Raw genomic sequence first — 13078 nt, forward strand, 5'->3', positions numbered from 1 at the left:
TGTGAGGTCTTTGTATAGGGTGCGCGTGACTCGCAGTCAATGGATGGATTTGAAAGAGAAGGATCATCTTGTTTTCCTGCCATACACACCAGGGCCTGTATGCATGAGGAGGAAGTCAGCAACACTGGAAGTAGAGGCCTCTTTCGGAAGTGGGAACTCCCGAAGTTTAACTTTCCATTTGTTCACTATGCATGAACGCCGGAGTGGTGACTTCGAGAGTATTCGGTCAAGGTCGCGAAAATTGGGGGAATCCTAACTAGTACGCATGCGTTTGTTAACGGTAACCTTAACTCCAGAAGAAACAAATCTCATCGCGAGTTTAAAAAGGCCACGACCTCCCGATCACGGGGCGGACGCCTTACCACTAGGCCAACCGTGCCGGTCCATCCACGCGTGTGTGTGTATGTGTGTGTGTATGTGTGTGTGTGTGTGTGTGTGTCTGTGTGTCTGTCTGTCTGTCTGTCTGTCTGTCTGTCTGTTTGTTTGTCTGTGTGTGGGTCTGTGTGTGCGTGTGTTCGCGTGTGTCATAATAACAAGTTTAATTATATAATGCACCGTTAAAAGCGACGACATGTCTAACGCAACCGCGGGCAGACAGTTTTGTTCCCAACTAATGGATTGATCGGGCTTTCTTAGACGACCACCCAGTGCTTTGTCTTGTTTTCTTGAGCTGAACCATCTTTCCTGCACAAACCACTAGTCATGCACCTCTTCCTAGTCCTTAAATGCTACGTAACTAACGAGTACGTTAAGGCTATCAATGAAACTCTGTTGGAAACTACCTGTACTGGGTGTTGCAAAAATGATGTTATATGAAGTAGGGGCCTACTGCAATGTTATCGTCTAACACAATGTAATTAAAGACACGCATGCCATGTTGATAACCCGTGATTTGTAAAAATGTAAAGAAAGAGAGAGAGAGAGAGAGAGAGAGAAAGAGAGAGAGAGAGAGAGAGAGAGAGAGAGAGAGAGAGAGAGAGAGAGAGAGAGAGAGAGAGAGAGAGATCAAATCAAATCAAATCAAATCAAATCAAATTTTATTTTTCGAGGGTTGTGGCATAAGCAATACAACGAGCTTTTTTTCAACCAGCCCTCGCCCAGAGAGGGGACTAATCTAATCACATATTTACACGGATATTAACGTAGAAAAAAAGGTAGAGAAAAACAATAACATATGAATATTTACACATTACATATTATACACAAATATAAAGCGTCGTATATGTAACGTAGTGAAAACAATGCTGAATACACATGCATGAGTAAATGTGTTATTAATTTGAGTGTTTTTGTGTGGATATAATGAACACTGATGCTTTGGACAAATGAAAATATAACCAAACGAAGTCTTCCATCACTGTGATTTTTTGTAATTTAACATTAAATACAGTGAAAGGTGTTTTTTGAAAGTATTGAGACTCATTGGGACTCTCACAAATTCCGGGACAGAATTCCACAGGAGAGAGAGAGAGAGAGAGAGAGAGAGAGAGAGAGAGAGAGAGAGAGAGAGAGAGAGAGAGAGAGAGAGAGAGAGAGAGAGAGAGAGAGAGAAAGAGAGAGAGATCAAATCAAATCAAATCAAATCAAATGTTATTTTACGAGGGTTGTGGCATAAACAATACAAACGAGTTTCTTTTCAACCAGCCCTCGCCCAGAGAGGGACTACTCTAATATTATATACATATTATATAACGTGTGTGTGTGTTTGCGTGTGTATGTATATATATATATATATATATATATATATATATATATATATATATATATATATATATATATCACCCATTGCACCTCGGTATAAGCAGACATAACGTATGTATGTGTTCTCGCTGAACAGTAGGGGAACGTATACTGTGTGTACTGTCAGCGTATACGGTAGTGTGGTTCGAAGCGATGTCTCCGATGAGGAGTGACAGTCAGTATAAAACTGTTATCGGAAACAGATAAATTACTGTAGTTCATGTATTGTTTTTTTTAAAGACATGTATACTTATACTGATGAATAATCTGGTTGCTACTTTCGCGACGAAATTTGTTTTTGAAATATGCGACTTTTTTCTTTTACTGCCAGTTTCCGTTCTTGACTTTTTTTTTTAATAGCGTGCCTATTGTTTCAACATGGCGTATCGACAGAAAAGGGGTCGGCGAACTTGGCAACCCATCAACACCGATTTTGAAATGCTTGACTGTTCAAAAAAGGGGAAACCCCAAAAAATTTCTTTGCCATGGAAACCGGGGAGGCCTACACTGGATGACCTTGATTTTCCCGAACAAACAGAGAGTTTTAAAGATGCCATCCCCACACTCTCAGTCGGCACAGAACCAACGCCAGGGTCATCTCTTCAATCCGATGAATCAGGTAGACACTCTGCTGTTCTTTAATTAATTTCTTGTTTCTGAAGCAGCGCTGATTACATTTGTCAATAGCAAAAGGGGTAAAGAGGGAAATTTAATGGAAACTTTGAGCACTTCAGCCATACCATAACGGGCCATAGCCGGAGTGACTCGGGGAGTGAGATGAATTTTGCTTTTTGAATCAAATTAAGCTTACTAATACTGTAAGTAGATCTACTGTTTACGGTGTAAGGAACTTTTGGTAATCTTGAACTTTAGTGTGTTCATTAAATTCACAGCTGAGAATCCATTGGCATTCTTTACTTATTTTAACGCATGATCTTGTTATTGTTTAAAATAGGGAGTGGTTTTGGAGCCTCCAGTCTAGGGAACCCGCAGTCACCAGTATCTCACAATATATTTAAATAGACTTTCATTTTTCACCCATCAGTCACCTTGCCTTCTTCGCTCAGTCGTTAGTGAAATGGGCTGGAGAATATGAGGTCACCGGTTCAAGTCTTGCCATTGTCGGTCCATTTTTATTTTTTATTTCAAAATGATCATCTGTTTAATTTTAAACTTAATCCCCCCTCTCTGACAACTGCGAATAAACCGCATCTCTTTGAGCCTTCAGGCTCGGCGGACCTCTAGCCACGGCCTTTAAAGTATTGTGGTGCCAGTGTGAAATTTGACATGACAAATTTAACTTGTGTCGCTTATAACTCTTAATCCTCACTTGATAAGCTAAGGGTATGCGTTTTTGAGTTTCCTGACATAAGTTTAACTTTAGAAATTGCATTTTCATTTTCAGGGATCCAGGGTTTTATGGAGATTGACAGCAAAGAGGTCACCTTATCAGCCCATAGCCAGAGAAAAGCAGTTGAGGAAGACAGGTGGTGCGAACTCCGAGGATCCTTGTTGCAGACCAGGCTTGAATCTCTGTGCCCCGTGCAAATATGTAGCCATTGTCAGAAAAGGCAGACGGATATAATACGCTGCTGGGACTGTGGGCCTATGGTCTTCTTGTGTCATAACTGCTCCTCTAATATCCACCGGACAGTTATGTTCCACAAACCATATATTTGGAAGGTTAGAAACACTTACACTTAGTTAGAGTTAATATATTAATATCATCTATGTATTTTGCTATCTCTTAAATATTTATTTTCCCCACTCCTTGGTTTGATATTGATTTTGAGTGTTTCGCTTTTCATAGGCAAGTAATCTAATAAGGGAGAGTGTATTTTTCTTCATCCGGAGTCACGTATGCTGCTTTTACCATGTGGATCTAGCTCTTCGAGAGAAAAACAAACGTAATCACAGACACAGAGAAAATGATAACGTGATTTTTAAGTCAGACCAGAGACATACATTGGAGAGATGCGAAGCGAGGCCGGGAGGCGTGTAACTCTTGGGGTACCGCGTTCGGTCTGCGTGACCTCGCGCGATTGTCAGCCACTCATCCCGTACTACGCTGTTGTTCCTTGCCTTACATTGTGCGCGGAGGCAATGTTTGGGAGCTATTATTATCTTTTGTGCGCAACTTTACTTTCCCTTAACTAGCAAATGCATTACTGGTGTGTACATTAATCTGTTTGTATAATTTTTGACGCACTGTAATTAAATTTGATGCTTTTATGTCTCACTCAAAAGTGGTTCTCGCACTCACACTGGCGTGTGGATACAAAGTTACAAGTTCATAAAGGAGAAATGAGCGAAATTGCTTTCTTTATCATTCATCTTCTAATCACCAAATGATGCAATAATTTTCTTCTTGTGATTTTCTGTTTCTCTTGAGTGCAAATAATGAACAGTTTGCATGTTTTATTATCTATGATTTTCTATGAAACAGTTATAATTCTTTAAAAACACAACAATTATCAACGTTTACCTTTAAATGGTTATTTTTCTCTAAATTATGGATGCAAAAACGTTTTATTCAACTGTCCATGTTTTTTTTTGGTAAAGTAGACACTTGCACAATTATGCATTCTTCCCATACATTATGTCACTTTTATTGTCAATTTATTATTTATATTTTATTTTGGAGTGCAAAGTTTGGTAAATGATAGCTCAGTTCGCAGCCGGCCGGTGCTAGACAGAGGATTACTTGCCCCTGCCGTAGGCAAAGATAACGCGAGCGGGAAGACAGCGCTTTGCATCTCTTCTATCTATGTCTCTGGTCAGACTAACAAAATTAATTATGTAATTTTTGTTAATTTCCATTGTGACTGTGAGTCAGATATGTTTCATAAACACGTTTGATTTTCAGTAAGATTTTACTTCATATATTTCCCACTTATTGTTTTCACAGAGGTTTGGTTTAGAACGTTGGCAATCTGTTTTTTTTTTAACAGTACGTCATGTTATCTGTTTTTGGTATAATTGATTAGTTCATTATATTACATGAGACCATATGTTTTTACAATAAAGCAATTTGGTCTTTGACACACTTTGTATAATTCAGGAGGACAAGATGTATTGGCCAGTCCAGGAGGTACCTCACCTGAAACAGCTGCCCAGACACATTTGTGACAATGTCAGCACCATTGACATAGTTGTTTTTGATGCACATGGTAAGTACAAAAGTGTTTCATATTGTTCCCTTTCTCTGATGGTTGTGTGATAATCTTTCTTATTTATTTATCTTCTTCTTCTTCTGCGTTCGTGGGCTAAAACTCCCACGTACACTCGTGTCTTTGCACGAGTGGAAATTTACGTGTATGACCGTTTTTACCCCGCCATTAAGGCAGCCATATGCTGCTTTCGGAGGAAGCATGCTGGGTATTTTCGTGTTTCTATAACCCACCGAACTCTGACATGGATTACAGGATCTTTTTCGTGCGCACTTGGTCTTGTGTTTACACGAAGGGGGATAAGCCACTAGCAGGTCTGCACATAAGTTGACCTGGGAGATCGGAAAAATCTCCACACTTAACCCACCAGGATTCGAACCCTCGACCTTCCGATTAAGAGGCTGACGTCTTACCACCCCGCCACAGCGCCCGTCTTTTATTCATTTATGAACCAATGGATAATGAACTTACAGTTTTTCATTTGTTTACATTTAGTCAAGCATTGACGTTCTGTTTATATCCATCCAGGTGTATCACAAGATGTCAGGATGGACATTTGTCCCGATGAAGGTGTTGCTGTGACGATGCTCCAGTATGGTTTGTGGCCAGCAACCCCTTGTAACCCAAGGACGGCATTCAGCTTGCAACTGCTGGAACTCTGTGTTTGTATGCAGCTGCATGGATCTTTGTCTGTGCAAGCATTTGCAAACTCCATCCAGGAGCTGGACCTCCTCATGGGCATAAAAACAGCGGCCAAGACCAAGCCGGATTTGTACCGCAATCTCATTGGTGCAATCAATGAGTATCGGTATCATCGCACACAGGTGACAAGAGAAGGCAGACTGGCTGATGTTGATGTCCATTCCTGTGGAGTTTGCGAGGAGGTAATATTTATAACTTTTTTTTTTTATCTAGAGGACTTGTTTTAGTTTTGGTAATTAATTTATCACCAAGAGGGGTAATTTATTTTGTGTTTGGGATATATAGATGCAGGGTTGTACCTTAGCACTTGCCCGCCGGGGGTGGTTTCAAATTGCTCTGTGCGAATTTAAAATTCCTCTTCACTGCCTGTCTGGCACGACAAAGGTGTAAATGCAACACAGTCAAATGGAAGAGCAAAGAGCTCTCGCATTCGGTGTGCTACAAGACACCATCTTCGTTCAATGCGTTTGCTAGCGTGATGCTGTCTCTTACCTCTCACTCGTGTCCAAGCTTCGAACTTGCACTTAACCACACGTTTCAGTAACAATGTAGAGATTTCTTGATTCTTGAAGTGTTCACTCCACTGCTGTTATGGTATTGAACACACGCAAACAGGAGATCTCGAGAGGCAGCGAAAATCAGCGTTTGTGGTAGGATCAAACAGATTCAAGGTTAAAAACATCCAGGACCACGAATGGTCTGTTCTTCACGCTACATTGTCTAAGATAATGCTGCTCAGAAAAATCTGTTGAACAGGTTTTCATGCTGTTCAGTGTTTTTGTTAGTGTTAATGGTTAGTTTTTGTTTTCTGAGTGCGATTTCATGTGTGACTGGGTGACAAGGGGGTATGTGTGATTGTGTGGTAACTTTCTTAGTTACTGCTCTTGTTAGTTCAGTATTTTGGCCCCCGCTATTCTGGTTAGCATCCAAAATAGGTTAACCCTTAGGCTGATAGTTGCAACATATGTCGCGCTACTTTAGGTATACTGTCATGTGGTTGTCACGACATATGTTGCGCTACTGGCTCAGTCTGTTTGGTCGGTTCCGATTACCTCCATTGGATGTGAAAACCTATATGACCGTTTTTCTTTATTTTTCTCTGTTAATTCACTAGTGGCTATGTAACATGTGTTACAGAATTGCACCAGTGTAAGGGTTAAGGTACACCCCTGTAGATGTTTAGCTATGTATAGGCTATAGCTACTTAAAGTTATAAACTGATTTCATGCAAATTGAACTGTTTCAACCCATCATTAGCATGTTTAGAGATTAAATACCTGGCTTGTTTTAATTTGTAACAGGACAGAAGTCGCTCCGTGCTGTCTTTGGATGGTAACTTTGCCTTGGTCCACAAACAACGCAGCGGTAATTACCAGACACCACGTCACAAGGACGGCTTCTTTGTTAAGGATGATGAAGTCAGTGAGTTTGTCAAGCAGTGGACAGCCAACGCATCATCCAAGGATTGTTCGGTATGTTTCCAGTCTACCTCTCTAGAAGTCTTATAATTGAGAAACTGGATCAAGTACATAGTAACAAGTTTTACAAGCATTTTGAGCAGTTTGACTTTAAAATTAACACATGGATACATTAATGTTATGTACACTGCTGCTATCAGAACTGCCAACTCTTTCAGCGTAGCTTGCTTTACTTCTTGAAAGCCAGAAAACAATTACATGCATAGTGTCCCTGTTTGTTGGGAGTCCTGGTACTCATTTCAGCTTCTCATTATGTATCACAATGTAAATATAGGTCAGGGTAGGTGATGCCGACACTGGAAAGTGCAGCCCTGAAAGTGGCGAGTAGAAACATGTAACTGGCGAATAGAAATGTTCATCTACTCACCAAATGCAAGTAAAGTTGCTGAAAGAAATTGTTGGTTTGGCTAGTAAAGTTTGCTCTCTGGCTAGTCAATTTCCAGAATCACTAGCTAAAGGCTATTGCACTAGTTTTGGGACTTTCAGGTCTGAAATGCCGTTTAAGATACTCCATAATGAACGTGTATATATATATATATATTATTATTAAGTAATATGAGACTGAGAGTGCTAAATATATGTTGTGTGCAGCTGCACACAGCTGTGCATAGTGACAAAATCTACTGCGCTCAGCTGCATACCGTGAATTTAACTGCGCATGATTTGCTAGAAAGGGGTGTCCCGCTTAATATGTGAAATGAGTTGCGGATGCCGTTCCTTTTTGAGATATGACTAAACGCTACATGTACTATGTATCGTCATGGAAAGTACATTAAGAAGCAAACACTGAACGCAGGACAGCTGTTAATAATCTTCTTTGGTTTTGTACTATTAGGTTCTATTTATCAAGTATAATACCTATGTTTTCAGGATTGCTCACAGTTCCAGGCTGGTGATGCTATCCGATCCAAAAACAAAACCAAAAAGCTGGATGTCACTGGTGTATTTGGTTCTGTGTGCCAACATGAATTCCCAGGCTTGATGCTCAACATGAAACAAGGGGAAATGTGAGTTTTTTGCAAAAAAGAAAGTGTGATGTGCTTATGAAGAAAAAAGCAGCTACGAAGCCGGAATGTAATGGGAGTGTTCCCGCTCCTAGATGTCTTCTTTTATGCCCTCACATTGAATTCATTAGGGCATGTCTCCTTTTCCAAGCAAGCTGCTTTAGTGAACCACCAATATGACAAGTAGGCACACACTAACACAAACATCAACAAGGAACTTAGTCGATAAATATCGACAGGGGGCGGACAAATGGTTTACATGTGAAATGTGTGTATATGGGTGTGGTTCTGAAACAAACAAACCATGTGAACCCCCCCATCCCACCGCTCGCGGGCTGAACGACTGACGTCACATGTCGCTTCGGTCTTTTCCTGAGAAGAACACCGCGTGTACATAATACACAATTCGATCGCGTAGCACTGCCAATGCACATTTTCGCAACGAAAACCGTGCTACTGTTTCTTGTGTGTTAAATCTGAAAGCAATATAAGTGAACGAACAATTGAAAACTGATATCACGTTACTAAACTCCCAAAAGTAATAAATTACTTCTGACTGCGGTACACAATACGGCAGTCACCTCTGCGAATGCTGTCGAAGAATCTAACCGAAAGTAAACATTCTGGGAATCTACGCGCATCGGCCTTGACGCAAGTTCAATACTTAGCCAATGAGCGCGCCGCGGCGAAGTTGGCCGCTGTAAGTCTCGCAGCGCTGGCTGGCTGAGCGAGTTGCGTGTCCATCCTTTTTTGGTCCAAGCCGCACCGTAGACCAGATTAGTAGGTGCTTGATTTTGGTATTTTGATTTTACATAACATTAAACCTTTCTTGGGGTTCATGGTCATGGCAACAGCCATAATACTATTATATCATGTATGATATTACATTTCAGCATATTTGAATTACATGTCATCATACCAAACTGTCATAGTGGAGCAGCGTAGCAAAAGAATTGTGCATTTTGTTATACAAGCACCAAATTTGGCACAAATGTACATTGATATGTTGCGAACATTTTCAGATATTGGGCCACTTAAAATTCTCTCTATATGTCCGCCATATTGGATTTCAAAATGGCCGCCACTTGAAATCTACGTTTGCTATTATCTCTGGACATAATGCAGCTATTGACTTGATTCTGGTATCCAAATGTATGTTTTTGGGGGCAAGGAATCCAATAGTACCAATTGCCACTTGGTATTGTCAAGTATTTGCCGCCATATTAGATTTCAAAATGGCTGCTTTACTTCACATGGCTGCTTCATGATCTACATTTGACATTGACTGCAGCAGCACTGTACATCCTGCAACACTGTGCCTACAAGCACTACTGTCTGGGAGAAACCAGGGATGCAGAGGACCTTCCCGAGTTTGAAGACTGGTGTTGCCAGAGAGGAGAAGACATCCCCTAGTTTCACTACTGGGCAACCGTGCTGGAACTAGAACTGTTGGTTCAAGTGTATGTGCGTTCTCTCAGGCAGGGATCGTTAATGATGTACCTCGATGCTCTGACAGAGCACTGGATCACACCCACTATGCTAGGTAGATACCAGTGCACCTGAAGGACATGGCCGAACTCACCACCAAACACCCAGATGTATCCAGGAAATTCAGGGAAAGCCACTTCACCGTTCAGAAAACACAGAGAGTGTTCTCTTCAATCCTGATTGACCAGGCACATGAGCAGAATAATGGCTGCATCAAAGGAGACGGTGGAGCAGTTGGGCTCACTGACAACCCTAGTGCCCTACGTCGCTGGATAGTTGCGGGACCAGAAGTTGCCAGGGTGATCGAAGAATTCCAGGATGGGAACCAACACTGGAGACGGCAAACAGCAGACACACGTCATCATGATCAGACGCCAAGTGTACAGGCCTCATTTGTGAAAGATGTTTGCTCTCTCGTTGGTGTCATAGAGGAGATGGGCGACCCATTCGAGGAGGAGAGTCAGGATGTAGTCAAACTGGACACAAAAGAGATCACAGGTCCTGCTGCCGTGGATACCGTGATGAATGCCAAGAGGATTGGCCAAGAGCAGTTCGAGGCTTTCACCAGAGAGTGTCTGTTGGACAGAACAAAGGCAGTGGACGACCCCATTTCTCGTAACAAGCTGAACGTGTTCAGCATTTCCACTCCAAGAAGCCAGAGCAAAGGTCAGTAACAGCTCGCCTCCGTCAGGAATGACCGTGAACTCTTCGCACGCATGTACAATGGCTGCCAGACGAGGGATGGAAACCTTGAGGAGTTCTTTCGCCACGAGAATCAGGCATGTCCTCCTGCATTGTCTGATGGTGGAAGCCTCTGCACTGGTACCAAGACTGAAGAGTGATCTCTTCACATGCTTGGAAGAAGTCTCCGACGCAAAGACAGAGACTCCTGTCACAACCTGTTTTGTGCTTGATGGAGTAGCCATCGTCCAGATGCTGAAGCCGGCTGCATCAAAGACCTCTGAAGAGTATGCACAACAGATCGTCATCCCATAAGTATATGTCCACGAAACCGCAAACAGTGTCACGCCTGGCTCTGGTCTGGAATACTTACCTTGCTGATTCACTGAAAGGTAGTACACGTGCAAAGCGGAGACAAGGCGTGCGGACACGTGTGGTGGCTGCTGCAGCCATACCAGGAAACTGGCAGAACTTCCTACGAGTGGACAGCAACACGACCGAGCTTTTCAGGTTCCTCTCAGCAGCTCTCATTCAATGGTTCGACCAGGAGGACAAGCAACTCATCATTACTGATGGAGAGGCAGTGCTCAGCAAGCCACTACTGCCAGATCTGACCTCACTCGCCCCATGTAACCATGAAGAAGCTGACAATCTGACGTTGCTGCATGCATCTCACGCAGCCCAGCATGGACACCATGCAATACTCATCCGGACTATAGACACCGGTGATGTGGTGCTGGCAGTGTCCCTGGTACAGGAGTTGCAACCAGAAGACAAACTGTGGCTGGCATTCGGAACAGGCCAGCGTTTCCGATACCTAGCAGCACACGAAATAGCAGCTGGACTGGGACGAGAGAAGGCTCGTGCACTGCCAATGTTCCACGCTCTAACTGGATGCGACACTGTGTCTAGTTTTGCTAGACGTGGTAAGAAGACTGCGTGTGCAGTCTGGACGGTACTGCCAGAACTCACTGAGGCGCTGCTGCTGCTGTCCTCTGCACCGCGTGACATACCAGGCGATGCAATGCGCATGATCGAGAAGTTCGTGATCCTGCTGTATGATCGAACCAGCAAATGCACAGACATTGACAAGGCCAGGAGGAAAATCTTCGCAAGGAAAAACAATGTGCAGCTCATCCCTTCAACGAAGGCAGCTCTGGAGGAACATGTCAAGAGGGCAGAGTATCAAGGTGGACATGTGTGGGGTCAGATACTGCTGCCAGCACCAGAGCTCCCTCCACCAACCAACTTGGGTTGGTCAAGGACTGGAGAAGGACAGTACACACCTTACTGGACCAGGCTACCTGAAGCAGCTCACAGCTGCATTTAGCTGGTTTCTTGCAAGTGCAAGAAAGGGTGCGTGAGGCGCTGCAAGTGCAAAAAGGCTGCCCTTCAGTGCACAGCCCTCTGTGTGTGTTAAGGGGACTGCACATGACGATGAGTCAACAACATACATGTACTTGTGGCAATGCTGAACTTGTTAACATCACACTGTTTATGTACACGTATCTTCAGTACCGGTACATACCTAGCCTCAAATACCAGACCATTTGTAGAATGTCAGTATACACCTAGCCTCAGATACTAGACCATGTAGCATGTCAGTATTATACCTAAGACATTTACAGAACTAAGACATTCTTTTCAAAGTATTGTGTTGAATGCAATATTTGCCTAGCTAATTTCCAAATACAATTATATAACAGACTGTGATAGATAATATTAAGTTGAAATTGGTACCATTGGATTCCTTGCCCCCAAAAACATACATTTAGACACCAGAACCAAGTCATTAGCTCCATTATGTCCAGAGATAATAGCAAATGTAGATTTCAAGTGGCGGCCATTTTGAAATCCAATATGGCGGACATATAGAGAGAATTTCAAGTGGCCCAATATCGGAAAATGTTCACAACATATTAATGTACATCTGTGCCAAATTTGGTGCTTGTATAACAAAATGCACAATTCTTTTGAACATGTGGGCTAAGCCGCCCCACTATCATACATTTTTATTCCTACATCATTCTGATTGATCACAACCAAACCTACTATCAGTGGACACATCCAAATGTAAGCGCCTGTTCTTGACAACTTTTAATCGATCTAAAAATAGCAACTTGCTGGGCCCTCTGCCGCCAACAGACACTGTTTGGCCTGTAGGTAAAATGTACAATGTATTTTCTGATTTGTGCACAAAAGCTTTATTTCTTTTTTCTTTTTTTTAACATAACAATGTTTAATGTCACTGTATGTTTAAAAGACCATGGTCATATTTGTAAAAAAAATGTTAAATTAGAAAATAAATAACATTTTGGTTCATGATTTTTCCTACACCTGTGCTAAAAATAAGAAATAAAAATGTCGGGTATATAAGTCTCTCAAATACAGCTAGGTATGAATGGCTCGGTTTGAGTTTGTTGCAGTTGACCCTGCACAATGCGACATATCATGTTTTTGTTGAACAATTTTGACGTCACCCCTCCCATAGGGTGACGTATTTCACAACTTCCTGTGTTACACAAACTCTGTGATGACCAATTTTGACGTCACCCCTCCCATAGGGTGACGGATTTCACAACTTTCTACAGATGAACAATGTTGCCTTCACCCCTCCCATAGGGTGACGGATGTCACAACTTCCTGTGTACACAAACTGATGACGTATTTCACAACAAAATGGCGCTGCCCATGGTCAACCTCTAAACTATCCGTATAGAATGGGGGCGTCCTCGCCCCCATAATAAATATACACTCAAAAATCTCTTATTCACAAATCACCTAAGAACAGTAAGCTTACAACAAGAAGAAGAAG

General features: G+C 42.3%; 1 protein-coding gene across 1 annotated transcript; it reads left to right on the plus strand.

The window, feature by feature from the left end:
* The first annotated feature begins 1769 nt into the window (after nucleotides 1-1769).
* Nucleotides 1770-8178, plus strand: LOC138972388 (uncharacterized). Its single transcript, XM_070345053.1, has 6 exons — nucleotides 1770-2359; nucleotides 3146-3423; nucleotides 4802-4910; nucleotides 5439-5794; nucleotides 6914-7084; nucleotides 7961-8178. Exons 1-6 carry the CDS (start codon nucleotides 2119-2121, stop codon nucleotides 8099-8101), a joined length of 1296 nt encoding a protein of 431 aa, XP_070201154.1. The 5' UTR covers nucleotides 1770-2118; the 3' UTR covers nucleotides 8102-8178.
* The last annotated feature ends 4900 nt before the right edge of the window (nucleotides 8179-13078 follow it).

This window comes from Littorina saxatilis, linkage group LG8 (genome assembly GCF_037325665.1).
Source record: "Littorina saxatilis isolate snail1 linkage group LG8, US_GU_Lsax_2.0, whole genome shotgun sequence".
NCBI lineage: Eukaryota > Metazoa > Mollusca > Gastropoda > Littorinimorpha > Littorinidae > Littorina > Littorina saxatilis.

Excerpts from the sequence above, each read along its gene's own strand:
- LOC138972388 (XM_070345053.1), top strand. The coding sequence starts at position 2,119 with ATGGCGTATCGACAGAAAAGGGGTCGGCGAACTTGGCAACCCATCAAC. Across the intron at positions 2,360-3,145 it reads TCTTCAATCCGATGAATCAG|GGATCCAGGGTTTTATGGAG; the intron begins GTAGACACTCTG and ends TTTCATTTTCAG. Across the intron at positions 7,085-7,960 it reads CATCATCCAAGGATTGTTCG|GATTGCTCACAGTTCCAGGC; the intron begins GTATGTTTCCAG and ends CTATGTTTTCAG.